Raw genomic sequence first — 13,655 nt, 5'->3', positions numbered from 1 at the left:
CCCATGGGATGTCACTGTCATTGTCATTGTCCCCTCACTGTCCCCAGCTGTCACCGAGGCGCTGCTGGCCCCCGGCTCTGTCCCCATGGGGTGTCATTGTCCCCATGGGGTGTCATTGTCATTGTCACTGTCCCTGTCATTGTCATTGTCATTGTCATTGTCCCCAGCTGTCACCCAGGCGCTGCTGGCCCCCGGGGCCGTCCCTATGGGCTGTCATTGTCATTGTTCCTGTCATTGTCCCCTCATTGTCACTGTCCCCAGCTGTCACCGAGGCACTGCTGGCCCCCGGCTCCGTCCCCATGGGGTGTCATTGTCCCCATGGGGTGTCACTGTCCCTGTCACTGTCACTGTCACTGTCACTGTCCCCTCACTGTCCCCAGCTGTCACCGAGGCGCTGCTGGCCCCCAGCTCCGTCCCCATGGGGTGTCATTGTCCCTATGGGGTGTCACTGTCCCTGTCACTGTCACTGTCATTGTCACTGTCCCTGTCACTGTCACTGTCACTGTCCCTGTCACTGTCCCCAGCTGTCACCGAGGCGCTGCTGGCCCCCGGCGCCGTCCCTATGGAGTGTCACTGTCATTGTCCCTATGGGGTGTCATTGTCACTGTCACTGTCACTGTCCCCAGCTGTCACCGAGGCGCTGCTGGCCCCCGGCTCCGTCCCCATGGGGTGTCACTGTCATTGTCCCCTCATTGTCATTGTCCCCAGCTGTCACCGAGGCCCTGCTGGCCCCCGGCGCCGTCCCCGGCTGCTCGGGCACGCGGAACCTGCGGGACAACCTGGCCGACCTGCGGGCACAGGTGGCAGCCAACCAGAAGGGCATCGGGCTGGTGCGGGAGCTCATCGGGCAGCACGGGCTGCGGGTGGTGCAGGCCTACATGGGACACGTGCAGGTGAGACCCCAAAAACGCCCCAAAAAACCCTAAAATCACCCCAAAAATATCAAACCCCATAAAAATCCCAAAACCCCCAAATCCGCCCCAAAAACCCCCAAATCCGCCCCAAAAACCCCCGATCCCCGTGCCCAGAGCTCATCGGGCAGCACGGGCTGCAGGTGGTGCAGGCCTACATGGGACACGTGCAGGTGAGACCCCAAAAACACCTGAGAGACCCCAAATATCCCAAAATCACCCCAAAATCCCAGAAACCCCAAAAACCCCAAATCCGCCCCAAAACCCCCAATCCCCGTGCCCGGAGCTCATCGGGCAGCGCGGGCTGCGGGTGGTGCAGGCCTACATGGGACACGTGCAGGTGAGACCCCAAAAATCCCCAAAAAACCCTAAAATCACCCCGAAACATTGAAAACACCAAAAACCCCAAATCCGCCCCAAAAACCCCCAAATCCGCCCCAAAAACCCCCGATCCCCGTGCCCGGAGCTCATTGGGCAGCACGGGCTGCGGGTGGTGCAGGCCTACATGGGACACGTGCAGGTGAGACCCCAAAAACGCCCCCAAAAAACCCTAAAATCACCCCAAAAATATCAAACCCCATAAAAATCCCAAAAACCCCAAATCCACCCCAAAACCCCCAATCCCCGTGCCCGGAGCTCATCGGGCTGCACGGGCTGCAGGTGGTGCAGGCCTACATGGGACACGTGCAGGTGAGACCCCAAAAACGCCCCAAAAAACCCTAAAATCACCCCAAAAATATCAAACCCCATAAAAATCCCAAAACCTCCAAATCCGCCCCAAAAACCCCGATCCCCGTGCCCGGAGCTCATCGGGCAGCACGGGCTGCGGGTGGTGCAGGCCTACATGGGACACGTGCAGGTGAGACCCCAAAAACACCCCAAAATCACCTCAAAAACATCAAAAGCGTCGAAAAACCCCAAAATCATCAAAAACCTCAAATACCCCAAACCCCCAAAACATCAAAAAAACCCTAAAAAACCCAAATTCCCCAAATTTCCCCCAGATACTCCCAAACCTCCAAAACCCCACACCCCTGAAAACATCAAAAAGCCCCAAATACACCCGGGAGAGCCCAAAACGCCCCAGAAACCCCAAATGCGCCCCAAATTCACCCTAAAAACCACAAATACACCCCAAAGATCCCCAGAAACCCCAAATGCACCCCAAATTCACCCTAAAAACCACAAATTCACCCTAAAAACCCCAAACGCACCCCAAAGATCCCCAAATACCCCAAATGCACCCCAAACTCACCCTAAAAACCCCAAATGCACCCCAAATAGCCCCAGAAACCCCAAATGCACCCCAAATTCACCCTAAAAACCACAAATTCACCCTAAAAACCCCAAACGCACCCCAAAGATCCCCAAATACCCCAAATGCACCCCAAACTCACCCTAAAAACCCCAAATGCACCCCAAATTCACCCTAAAACCCCAAATGCACCCCAAACTCACCCTAAAAACCACAAAATGCACCCCAAATTCACCCTAAAAACCACAAATGCACCCCAAATTCACCCTAAAAAACCCAAATTCACCCTAAAAACCCCAAATGCACCCCAAAGATCACCAGAAACCCCAAATGCACCCCAAATGCACCCCAAAACCCCAAATGCACCCCAAAGATCCCCAGAAACCCCAAATGCACCCCAAATTCGCCCTAAAAACCCCAAATGCACCCCAAAAACCCCAAACGCATCAAATGGAGCCCCCAAAAACCACCAAAAAACTCAAATACAAAATAACCCCAAAACTGCTCCAGGAACCCCAAAATCCCGGTGTGACCTCCATGTGTGACCCCCGTGTGTGACCCCTGTGTGACCCCTGTGTGACCCCCGTGTGTGACCCCCGTGTGACCCCTGTGTGACCCCCGTGTGACCCCGTGTGACCCCAGGCCAACGCGGAGGTGGCGGTCAGGGACACGCTGCGGGCGGTGGCTCTTTGGGGACACTGTGTGACCCCTGTGTGACCCCTGACCCCCGTGTGACCCCTGACCCCCGTGTGACCCCCGTGTGACCCCCGTGTGACCCCTGACCCCCGTGTGACCCCAGGCCAACGCGGAGGTGGCGGTCAGGGACACGCTGCGGGCGGTGGCCGCGCGCTGGGGGACGTCGCTGTGGGCCGAGGACACGATGGACGACGGCACCCCCGTGCGGCTCAGGGTGACCCTGGAGCCCAAGGAGGTCTGGGGACACCCTGGGGACACCTTGGGGACACCTTGGGGACACCTTGGGGACACCTTGGGGACATGGGGACACCCTGGGGACACCTTGGGGACACCTTGGGGACAGTTTGGGGACATGGGGACACGATGGTCGACGGCACCCCCGTGCGGCTCAGGGTCACCCTGGAGCCCAAGGAGGTCTGGGGACACCTTGGGGACACCTTGGGGACATGGGGACACCCTGGGGACAGCTTGGAGACAGCTGTGGGACATGGGGACACCTTGGGGACACCCTGGGGACACCTTGGGGACATCGCTGGTGTCTGAGGACACGATGGATGGTGGCGCCCCCGTGCGGCTCAGGGTGACCCTGGAGCCCAGAGAGGTCTGGGGACACCTTGGGGACACCTTGGGGACACCTTGGGGACATGGGGACAGCTTGGGGACACCTTGGGGACATGGGGACACCCTGGGGACACCTTGGGGACACCCTGGGGACAGCCCTGCAGATATGGGGACATGGACATGGGGACAGCTTGGGAACATGGGGACATCTTGGGGACACCTTGGGGACACCTTGGAGACAGCTGTGGGACATGGGGACAGCTTGGGGACACCTTGGGGACGTCTCTGGTGTCTGAGGACACGATGGACGATGGCGCCCCCGTGCGGCTCAGGGTGACACTGGAGCCCAGAGAGGTGTGGGGACACCTTGGGGACAGTTTGGGGACATGGGGACACCTTGGGGACAGCTTGGGGACATGGGGACACCATGGGGACATGGGGACAGCCCTGCAGATATGGGGACATGGACATGGGGACAGCTTGGGAACGTGGGGACACCTTGGGGACAGCTTGGAGACAGCTGTGGGACATGGGGACACCATGGGGACACCTTGGGGACACCTTGGGGACAGGCTGGGTACACCTTGGGGACATGGGGACATCATGGGGACACCTTGGGGACACCTTGGGGACACCTTGGGGACATGGGGACACCTTGGGGACAGCTTGGGGACACCTTAGGGACACCTTGGGGACATGGGGACACCTTGGGGACAGCTTGGGGACACCTTGGGGACACCCTGGGGACACCTTGGGGACACCTTGGGGACAGGCTGGGTGGGTTTTTGGGGTCACCCCAAGTTTTGGGTGGGTTTTTGAGGTCCCCCCAAAATTCCGGATCTTTTTTTTGGGGTTCCCCCGGTCTCTGGTTGGGTTTTTAGCGCCACGCCGGATTCCGGGTGGGTTTTTTTGGGGTCCCCTCCCGGGTTTTTTTTTTGGGGTCCCCCTGATCTCCGTGTGGGTTTTTGGGGTACCCCCGGTCTCCGGTTGGGTTTTGGGGTCCCCCTGATCTCTGTGTGGGTTTTTGGGGTCCCCCCGGTCTCCGCTTGGGTTTTGGGGTCCCCCTGATCTCTGTGTGGGTTTTTGGGGTGCCCCCAGGCTCTGGGTGGGTTTTGGGGTCCCCCTGATCTCTGTGTGGGTTTTTGGGGTCCCCCCGGTCTCCGGTTGGGTTTTGGGGTCCAACGCCCCCCGTTCCTCTCCAGGGCAGCGCCGTGTTTGATTTCGGGGGGACGGGACCCCAAGTTCTGGGGAACTGCAACGCCCCCCGCGCCATCACCCTGTCGGCGCTGATCTACTGCCTGCGGTGCCTGGTGGGACACGACATACCTCTGAACCAGGTGAGACCCCAAAATACCCCAAATACACCCCAAAAACAGCCTGGGCACCCCAAAAACCCAACCACATCCCAAACACACCCCAAAAACCCCAACCACACCCTGTCGGCGCTGATCTACTGCCTGCGGTGCCTGGTGGGGCACGATATACCCCTGAACCAGGTGAGACCCCGAAATACCCCAAACACACCCCTAAAACAGCCTGGGCACCCCAAAAACCCAAACACACCCAAAATACACCCCAAAAACCCAAACACACCCCAAAACCCCCAAACCCCCCTGTCGGCGCTGATCTACTGCCTGCGGTGCCTGGTGGGGCACGATATACCTCTGAACCAGGTGAGACCCCAAAAATGCCCCAAATGCACCCCAAAAACAGCCTCAGAACCCCAAAAACCCAACCACATCCCAACCACACCCCAAAACCCCAACCACACCCTGTCGGCGCTGATCTACTGCCTGCGGTGCCTGGTGGGACACGACATCCCCCTGAACCAGGTGAGACCCCAAAAATACCCCAAATACACCCCAAAAATACCCCAAATACACCCCAAAAATACCCCAAATACACCCCAAAAACAGCCTGGGCACCCCAAAAACCCAACCACATCCCAAACACACCCCAAAACCCAAACACACCCCAAAACCCCAACCACACCCTGTCGGCGCTGATCTACTGCCTGCGGTGTTTGGTGGGACACGACATCCCCCTGAACCAGGTGAGACCCCAAAAATGCCCCAAATGCACCCCAAAAACAGCCTGGGAACCCCAAAAACCCAACCACATCCCAAACACACCCCAAAAACAGCCTGGGCACCCCAAAAACCCAAACACACCCCAAAAACCCCAACCACACCCCAAAAACCCCAACCACACCCTGTCGGCGCTGATCTACTGCCTGCGGTGCCTGGTGGGACACGACATCCCCCTGAACCAGGTGAGACCCCAAAAATACCCCAAATACACCCCAAAAATACCCCAAATACACCCCAAAAACAGCCTCGGAACCCCAAACAACCCCAAGCACACCCCAAAAACCCCAAACACACCCCAAAAACCCAACCACACCCTGTCGGCGCTAATCTACTGCCTGCGGTGCCTGGTGGGGCACGATATACCTCTGAACCAGGTGAGACCCCAAAATACCCCAAATGCACCCCAAAAACAGCCTGGGCACCCCAAAAACCCAAACACACCCCAAACACACCCCAAAAACCCAAACACACCCCAAAAACCCCAACCACACCCCAAAACCCCAACCACACCCTGTCGGCGCTGATCTACTGCCTGCGGTGCCTGGTGGGGCACGACATACCTCTGAACCAGGTGAGACCCCAAAAATGCCCCAAATGCACCCCAAAAATACCCCAAATACACCCCAAAATACCCCAAATACACCCCAAAATACCCCAAACACACCCCAAAATACCCCAAACACACCCCAAAAACAGCCTGGGCACCCCAAGAACCCCAAGCACACCCCAAACCTGATCCCATGGGCGGTCAGGTGTATCCCAGGTGTACCCAGGTGTGCCCAGGTGTACCCAGGTGTATCTCAGGTGTATCCCAGGTGTATCCCAGGTGTACCCAGGTGTGCCCAGGTGTACCCAGGTGTACCCAGGTGTATCCCAGGTGTACCCAGCTGTACCCAGGTGTGCCCAGGTGTATCCCAGGTGTATCTCAGGTGTACCCAGGTGTATCCCAGGTGTATCCCAGCTGTACCCAGCTGTACCCAGGTGTATCCCAGGTGTATCTCAGGTGTACCCAGGTGTATCTCAGGTGTATCCCAGGTGTATCCAGGTGTATCTCAGGTGTACCCAGGTGTATCTCAGGTGTATCCAGGTGTACCCAGGTGTACCCAGGTGTATCTCAGGTGTATCCCAGGTGTACCCAGGTGTATCTCAGGTGTATCCCAGGTGTATCCCAGGTGTACCCAGGTGTACCCAGGTGTGCCCAGGTGTATCCCAGGTGTATCCCAGGTGTACCCAGGTGTGCCCAGGTGTACCCAGGTGTATCCAGGTGTATCCCAGCTGTACCCAGGTGTATCCCAGGTGTACCCAGGTGTACCCCAGGTGTATCCCAGGTGTACCCAGGTGTACCCAGGTGTATCTCAGGTGTATCCCAGGTGTACCCAGGTGTGTCCGGGTGTATCTCAGGTGTACCCAGGTGTATCCCAGGTGTACCCAGGTGTGCCCAGGTGTATCCCAGGTGTATCCCAGGTGTACCCAGGTGTGTCCGGGTGTATCTCAGGTGTATCTCAGGTGTACCCAGGTGTATCTCAGGTGTACCTAGGTGTACCCAGGTGTGCCCAGGTGTACCCAGGTGTACCCAGGTGTACCTAGGTGCACCCAGGTGTACCCAGGTGTATCCCAGGTGTATCCCAGGTGTGCCCAGGTGTACTCAGGTGTATCCCAGGTGTACCCAGGTGTGCCCAGGTGTACCCAGGTGTACCCAGGTGTACCCAGGTGTATCCCAGCTGTGCCCAGATGTGCCCAGGTGTACCCAGGTGTACCCAGGTGTATCTCAGGTGTATCCAGGTGTATCTCAGGTGTACCCAGCTGTACCCAGGTGTATCCCAGCTGTACCCAGGTGTATCTCAGGTGTACCTCAGGTGTACCTCAGGTGTATCCAGGTGTACCCAGGTGTATCTCAGGTGTATCTCAGGTGTATTTCCCCCTCAGGGCTGCCTGGCCCCGGTGCAGGTGCGGATCCCCCCGGGCTCCATCCTTGACCCCGCCCCCGACGCCGCCGTGGTGGGCGGGAACGTGCTGACGTCACAGCGCGTGGTGGACGTGGTGCTGCGCGCGTTCGGCGTCTGCGCCGCCTCCCAGGTGAGCACGGGGACAGGTGGGGACAGGGACAGGTGGGGACAGGTGGGGGACAGGGCCAGGTGAGGGGACAGGTGGGGGACAGGGCCAGGTGAGGGGACAGGTGGGGACAGGGACAGGTGGGGACAGGTGAGGGGACACAGGTGAGGGGACAGGTGGGGACAGGGACAGGTGAGGGGACAGGGGAGGGGACACAGGTGAAGGGACAGGGGACGGACAGGGACAGGGGAGGGACAGGTGGGGACAGGGACAGGTGAGGGGACAGGGACAGGTGAGGGGACAGGGGAGGGGACAGGGGAGGGACAGGGACAGGTGAGGGGACAGGGGAGGGACAGGGACAGGTGAGGGGACAGGGACAGGGACAGGGCCAGGTGAGGGGAGGGGACAGGTGAGGGGACAGGGACAGGTGAGGGGAGGGGACAGGGACAGGTGAGGGACAGGTGGGGACAGGGACAGGTGAGTGGGGACAGGTGAGGGGACAGGTGAGGGGGGACAGGTGAGGGGACAGGTGAGGGGGGACAGGTGAGGAGACAGGGACAGGTGAGGGGGCAGGGGAGGGGACAGGGAAGAGGGAGGGGACAGGTGAGCGATACAGACACGATGAGGGGACAGTGAAAGGTGAGGGGAAGGGACAGGTGAGCAGGGACAGGTGAGGGGACATGGACAGGGGAGGGACAGGTGAGCAGGGACAGGTGAGGGACAGGGGAAGGGACACTGACAGGTGAGGGACACAGGTGAGGGGACAGGGACAGGGACAGGTGAGGGGACAAGAACAGGGCACAGGTGAGGGGGGACAGGTGAGATGACACGTGAGGGACAGGCACAGGTGAGGGTCAGTTTTGGGCTATTTGGGGTCAATTTTGGGGCGTTTGGGGCGACATTTTTGGGGTGTTCAGGGTGACGTTTTTGGGGTGTTCAGGGTGACATTTTCATTGTCCCCATCGTCCCCAGGGCTGCGTGAACAACGGGGTTTGGGCTATTTTGGGTATTTGGGGTCAGTTTTGGGGTGTTTGGGGTGACATTTTTGGGGTGTTTGGGGTCAGTTTTGGGGTGTTTAAGGTGACATTTTTGGGGTATTTTGGTTCAGTTTTGGGGTGTTTGGGGTGACATTTTTGGGGTATTTGGGGTCAGTTTTGGGGTGTTCAGGGTGACATTTTTGGGGTGTTCAGGGTGACGTTTTCATTGTCCCCCTTGTCCCCAGGGCTGCATGAGCAACGGGATTTGGGCTATTTTGGGTATTTGGGGTCAGTTTTGGGGTGTTTGGGGTGACATTTTTGGGGTGTTTGGGGTCAGTTTTGGGGTGTTTAAGGTGACATTTTTGGGGTATTTGGGGTCAGTTTTGGGGTGTTTAAGGCGACATTTTTGGGGTGTTTGGGGTCAGTGACAGTTTGGTGTCCCCATCGTCCCCAGGGCTGCATGAACAACGTCACCCTCGGCTCCCCGCGGGGTTTGGGGTTTTGGGGTCGGTTTTGGGGTCAGTTTTGGGGTATTTGGGGTTGCATTTTTGGGGTGTTTAGGGTGACATTTTTGGGGGTGTTTGGGGTGTTTAGGATGACATTTTTGGGGTTTTTGGGGTGACATTTTCATCGTCCCAGGGCTGCATGAACAACGTCACCCTCGGCTCCCCTCGGGGGGTATTTGGGGGTATTTGGGGTCGGTTTTGGGGTCAGTTTTGGGGTGTTTGGGGTCGGTTCTGGGGTGACATTGTCCCCATTGTCCCCAGGGCTGCGTGAACAACAGGATTTGTGTTTTGGGGTGTTTAGGGTGACATTTTTGGGGTGTTCAGGGTGACATTTTCATCGTCCCCATCGTCCCCAGCGCTGCATGAACAACGTCACCTTCGGCTCCCCGTAGGGTTTGGGGTTTTGGGGTCCATTTTGGGGTCAGTTTTGGATTATTTGGGGTTGCATTTTTGGGATGTTTAGGATGACGTTTTTTGGGTGTTTGGGGTGTTTAGGATGACACTTTTGGGGTATTTGGGGTCAGTTTTGGGGTGACATTTTCATCGTCCCCAGGGCTGCATGAACAACATCACCTTTGGCTCCCCTCGGGGGGGATTTGGGGTCGGTTTTGGGGTCAGTTTTGGGGTATTTGGGGTCGGTTTTGGGGTGACATTGTCCCCATCGTCCCCAGGGCTGCATGAACAATGTCACCTTCGGCTCCCCTCGGGGTTTGGGGTTTTGGGGTCAATTTTGGGCTATTTGGGCTCAGATTTGGGGTCGGTTTTGGGGTGACATTGTCCCCATTGTCCCCAGGGCTGCGTGAACAACCGGGTTTGTGTTTTGGGGTGTTTGGGGTGACATTTTTGGGGTGTTTAGGGTGAAATTTTCATTGTCCCCATCGTCCCCAGGGCTGCATGAACAACGTCACCTTCGGCTCCCCTCGCGGCGGGTACTACGAGACCGTGGCCGGGGGCGCGGGGGCCGGGCCCGGCTGGGGGGGCCGCAGCGGGGTCCACACGCACATGACCAACACGCGCATCACCGACCCCGAGATCCTCGAGAGCAGGTGGGTCTGGGGGCTCTGGGGGGGTCCTGAAGGGTCCGTGGGGCTTGGGGGGCTCGGGGGGTCCCAGGGACCCCACACGCACATGACCAACACTCGCATCACCGACCCCGAGACCCTCGAGAGCAGGTGGGTCTGGGGGCTTTTTGGGGGGTCTGTCAGATCCTGGGGGTCCCAAAGTGTCTGGGGGGGTTTGGGGTTTGTGGTTTTGGGGGTCCCACACGCACATGACCAACACGCGCATCACCGACCCCGAGACCCTCGAGAGCAGGTGGGTCTGGGGGCTCTGGGGGGAGTTTGGGGGTTTCAGGGGTATTTTGGGGTCCTGAACCCCTTTTTTCTCCCCCTCCCGAGGTACCCGGTGGTGCTATGGGGGGATTTTGGGGGGTCTCAGGATGATTTTTGGGGCGTTCCTGACCCCGTTTTCCCCCTCCCCAGGTACCCAGTGGTGCTGTGGGGGTCTCGGAGGAGTTTTGGGGTGATTTTTGGGGTGATTTTTGGGGGGATTTTTGGGGGGATTTTACCGTGTTTTTTCCCCTGGCAGGTACCTGGTGGTGCTGTGGGGGTCTCTGGGGGATTTTTGGGTGATTTTTGGGGGGTTTTACCCCGTTTTTCCCATTCCTCTGTAGGTACCCGATGGTGCTGAGGCAGGTTCAGGGTTCTTGGGGTGATTTTGGGGTGATTTTTGGGTGATTTTTGGGTGATTTTGGGGTGATTTTTGGGTGATTTTTGGGGTGATTTTTGGGTGATTTTTGGGTGATTTTTGGGGGGTTTCACCCCGTTTTTTCCATCCCCCTGCAGGTACCCGGTGGTGCTGCGGCGCTTCGAGCTCCGGGCGGGCTCAGGGGGATTTTGGGGTGATTTTGGGGTGATTTTTGGGGTGATTTTTGGGGGGTTTTACCCCGTTTTTCCCATCTCTCCCCAGGTACCCGGTGGTGCTGCGGCGCTTCGAGCTCCGGGCGGGCTCGGGGTGATTTTGGGGTGATTTTGGGGTGATTTTTGGGGGGTTTTACCCCGTTTTTCTGTGTCCCTTTGCAGGTACCCGGTGGTGCTGCGGCGCTTCGAACTCCGGGCGGGCTCAGGGGGATTTTGGGGTGATTTTGGGGGGTTTTACCCCGTTTTTTCCATCCCTTTGCAGGTACCTGGTGGTGCTGAGGCGCTTTGAGCTCCGGGCAGGCTCGGGGTGATTTTTGGGGTGATTTTGGGGTGATTTTTGGGTGATTTTTGGGGTGATTTTGGGGTGATTTTTGGGGGGTTTTACCCCGTTTTTCCCATCCCTTTGCAGGTACCCGGTGGTGCTGCGGCGCTTCGAGCTCCGGGCGGGCTCGGGGTGATTTTGGGGTGGTTTTTGGGTGATTTTGGGGTGGTTTTTGGGGTGATTTTTGGGGTGATTTTGGGGTGATTTTTGGGGGGTTTTACCCCGTTTTTTCCATCCCTTTGCAGGTACCCGGTGGTTCTGAAGCGCTTCGAGCTCCGGGCGGGCTCGGGGGGATTTTGGGGTGATTTTGGGGTGGTTTTTGGGTGATTTTTGGGTGATTTTTGGGGGGTTTCACCCCGTTTTTCCCATCTCTTTGCAGGTACCCGGTGGTGCTGCGGCGCTTCGAGCTCCGGGCGGGTTCGGGGTGATTTTGGGGTGATTTTTGGGTGATTTTGGGGTGATTTTTGGGGGGTTTTACCCCGTTTTTCCCATCCCTTTGCAGGTACCCGGTGGTGCTGAGGCGCTTTGAGCTCCGGGCGGGTTCGGGGTGATTTTGGGGTGATTTTGGGGTGGTTTCACCCCGTTTTTCCCATCTCTCCCCAGGTACCCGGTGGTGCTGCGGCGCTTCGAGCTCCGGGCGGGCTCGGGGGGATTTTGGGGTGATTTTTGGGGGGTTTCACCCCGTTTTTCCCATCTCTCCCCAGGTACCCGGTGGTGCTGCGGCGCTTCGAGCTCCGGGCGGGCTCGGGGGGGCGCGGGCCGGCACCGGGGCGGGGGATGGGGTGGTCCGGGAGCTGCAGTTCCGGGCGCCCACCCAGCTCTCGGTGCTGAGCGAGCGCCGGCCACCAGGCCCTACGGGATGGCAGGTGAGGGACCCCAAAAAATACCCCCCAAAATCCCCTAAAATACCCCCCAAAATCCCCTGAGCCACCAGGCCCTACGGGATGGCAGGTGAGGGACCCCAAAAAATACCCAGATTCCCCCCAAAAATCCCCCCAAAATCTCCCCAAAACACACCCAAAATCCCCTAAAATACCCCCAAAATCCCCTGAGCCACCAGGCCCTACGGGATGGCAGGTGAGGGACCCCAAAAAATACCCAGATTCACCCCAAAAATCCCCCCAAAATCTCCCAATTTCCCATAACCCAGGCGCTATGGGATGGCGGGTGACGGGCCCCAAAAAATACCCCAAACCCCTTGCAAAATTCCCCCAAAATCCCCTAAAGCACCCCCAAATCCCCCCATAACCCAGACCCTGTGGAATGGCGGGTGAGGGACCCCAAAATCCCCCCCAAAATTCCCCCCAAAATCCCCCCCAAAATCCCCCCAAAATCCTCCCCAAAATCCCCCCAAAATCCCCCCCAAAATCCCCCCAAAATCCCCCTCAAAATCCCCCCCAAAATCCCCCCAAAATCCCCCCCAAAATCCCCCCAAAATCCCCCCCAAAATCCCCCCAAAATCCCCCCCAAAATCCCCCCAAAATCCTCCCCCAAAATCCCCCCCAAAATCCCCCCAAAATCCCCCCCAAAATCCCCCCCAAAATCCCCCCAAAATCCCCCCAAAATCCCCCCAAAATCCCCCCAAAATCCCCCCCAAAATCCCCCCAAAATCCTCCCCAAAATCCCCCCCAAAATCCCCCCAAAATCCCCCCAAAATCCCCCCCAAAATCCCCCCCAAAATCCCCCCAAAATCCCCCCAAAATCCCCCAAAATCCCCCCCAAAATCCCCCCAAAATCCCCCCCAAAATCCCCCCCAAAATCCCCCCCAAAATCCCCCCAAAATCCCCCCCCAAATCCCCCCAAAATCCCCCCAAAATCCCCCCAAAATCTCTGGGACCCCCCCCCAAATCCTCCATAACCCCCCCAAAATCCCCCGGGACCCCCTCAATTACTCACACACTCCCCAAGAACCCCAGAACCCCCCCCAGATCCCCCCCTCAGGTCCCCCTGACCCCCCATAACCCCCCCAGACCCCCCCGGGACCCCCAAACGCCCCCTGACCCCCAAATTCTCCCAGGGGGGCTCCCGGGGGCGCCGGGGCTGAACCTGCTGCTGCGGAGGGACGGGAGAGTGATCAACCTGGGCGGCAAGAGCTCGGTCTGCGTGGAGCCGGGGGTGAGCCAAAAACCCCTAAAACAACCCCAAAAATATCCCCAAAACCTGCCCAAAAACTGCCCCAAAATCACCCCAAAAACTGCCCCAAAATCACCCCAAAAACTGCCCTAAAATCACCCCAAAAACTGCCCCAAAATCACCCAAACCCCATCAACCTGGGCGGCAAGAGCTCGGTCTGCGTGGAGCCGGGGGTGAGCCAAAACTGCCCAAAATCACCCCAAAAACTGCCCCAAAACTGCCCCAAAAACTGC

At 58.3% G+C, this 13,655-nt stretch overlaps 1 protein-coding gene across 1 annotated transcript in view; it reads left to right on the top strand.

The window, feature by feature from the left end:
- Positions 1 to 13,655, top strand: part of OPLAH (5-oxoprolinase, ATP-hydrolysing) — a 45,903-nt gene that overhangs the window by 32,011 nt on the left and 237 nt on the right. The window contains 9 exon segments of the mRNA XM_058029748.1: positions 709 to 893; positions 2,966 to 3,097; positions 4,626 to 4,760; positions 7,440 to 7,589; positions 9,937 to 10,094; positions 11,994 to 12,060; positions 12,063 to 12,129; positions 12,132 to 12,155; positions 13,307 to 13,404. Of these exon segments, the coding sequence (XP_057885731.1) occupies positions 709 to 893; positions 2,966 to 3,097; positions 4,626 to 4,760; positions 7,440 to 7,589; positions 9,937 to 10,094; positions 11,994 to 12,060; positions 12,063 to 12,129; positions 12,132 to 12,155; positions 13,307 to 13,404 (1,016 nt within the window).

This window comes from Melospiza georgiana, chromosome 1, assembly GCF_028018845.1.
Source record: "Melospiza georgiana isolate bMelGeo1 chromosome 1, bMelGeo1.pri, whole genome shotgun sequence".
Taxonomy (NCBI): domain Eukaryota; kingdom Metazoa; phylum Chordata; class Aves; order Passeriformes; family Passerellidae; genus Melospiza; species Melospiza georgiana.
This window is presented reverse-complemented; position numbering and strand designations above follow the sequence as displayed.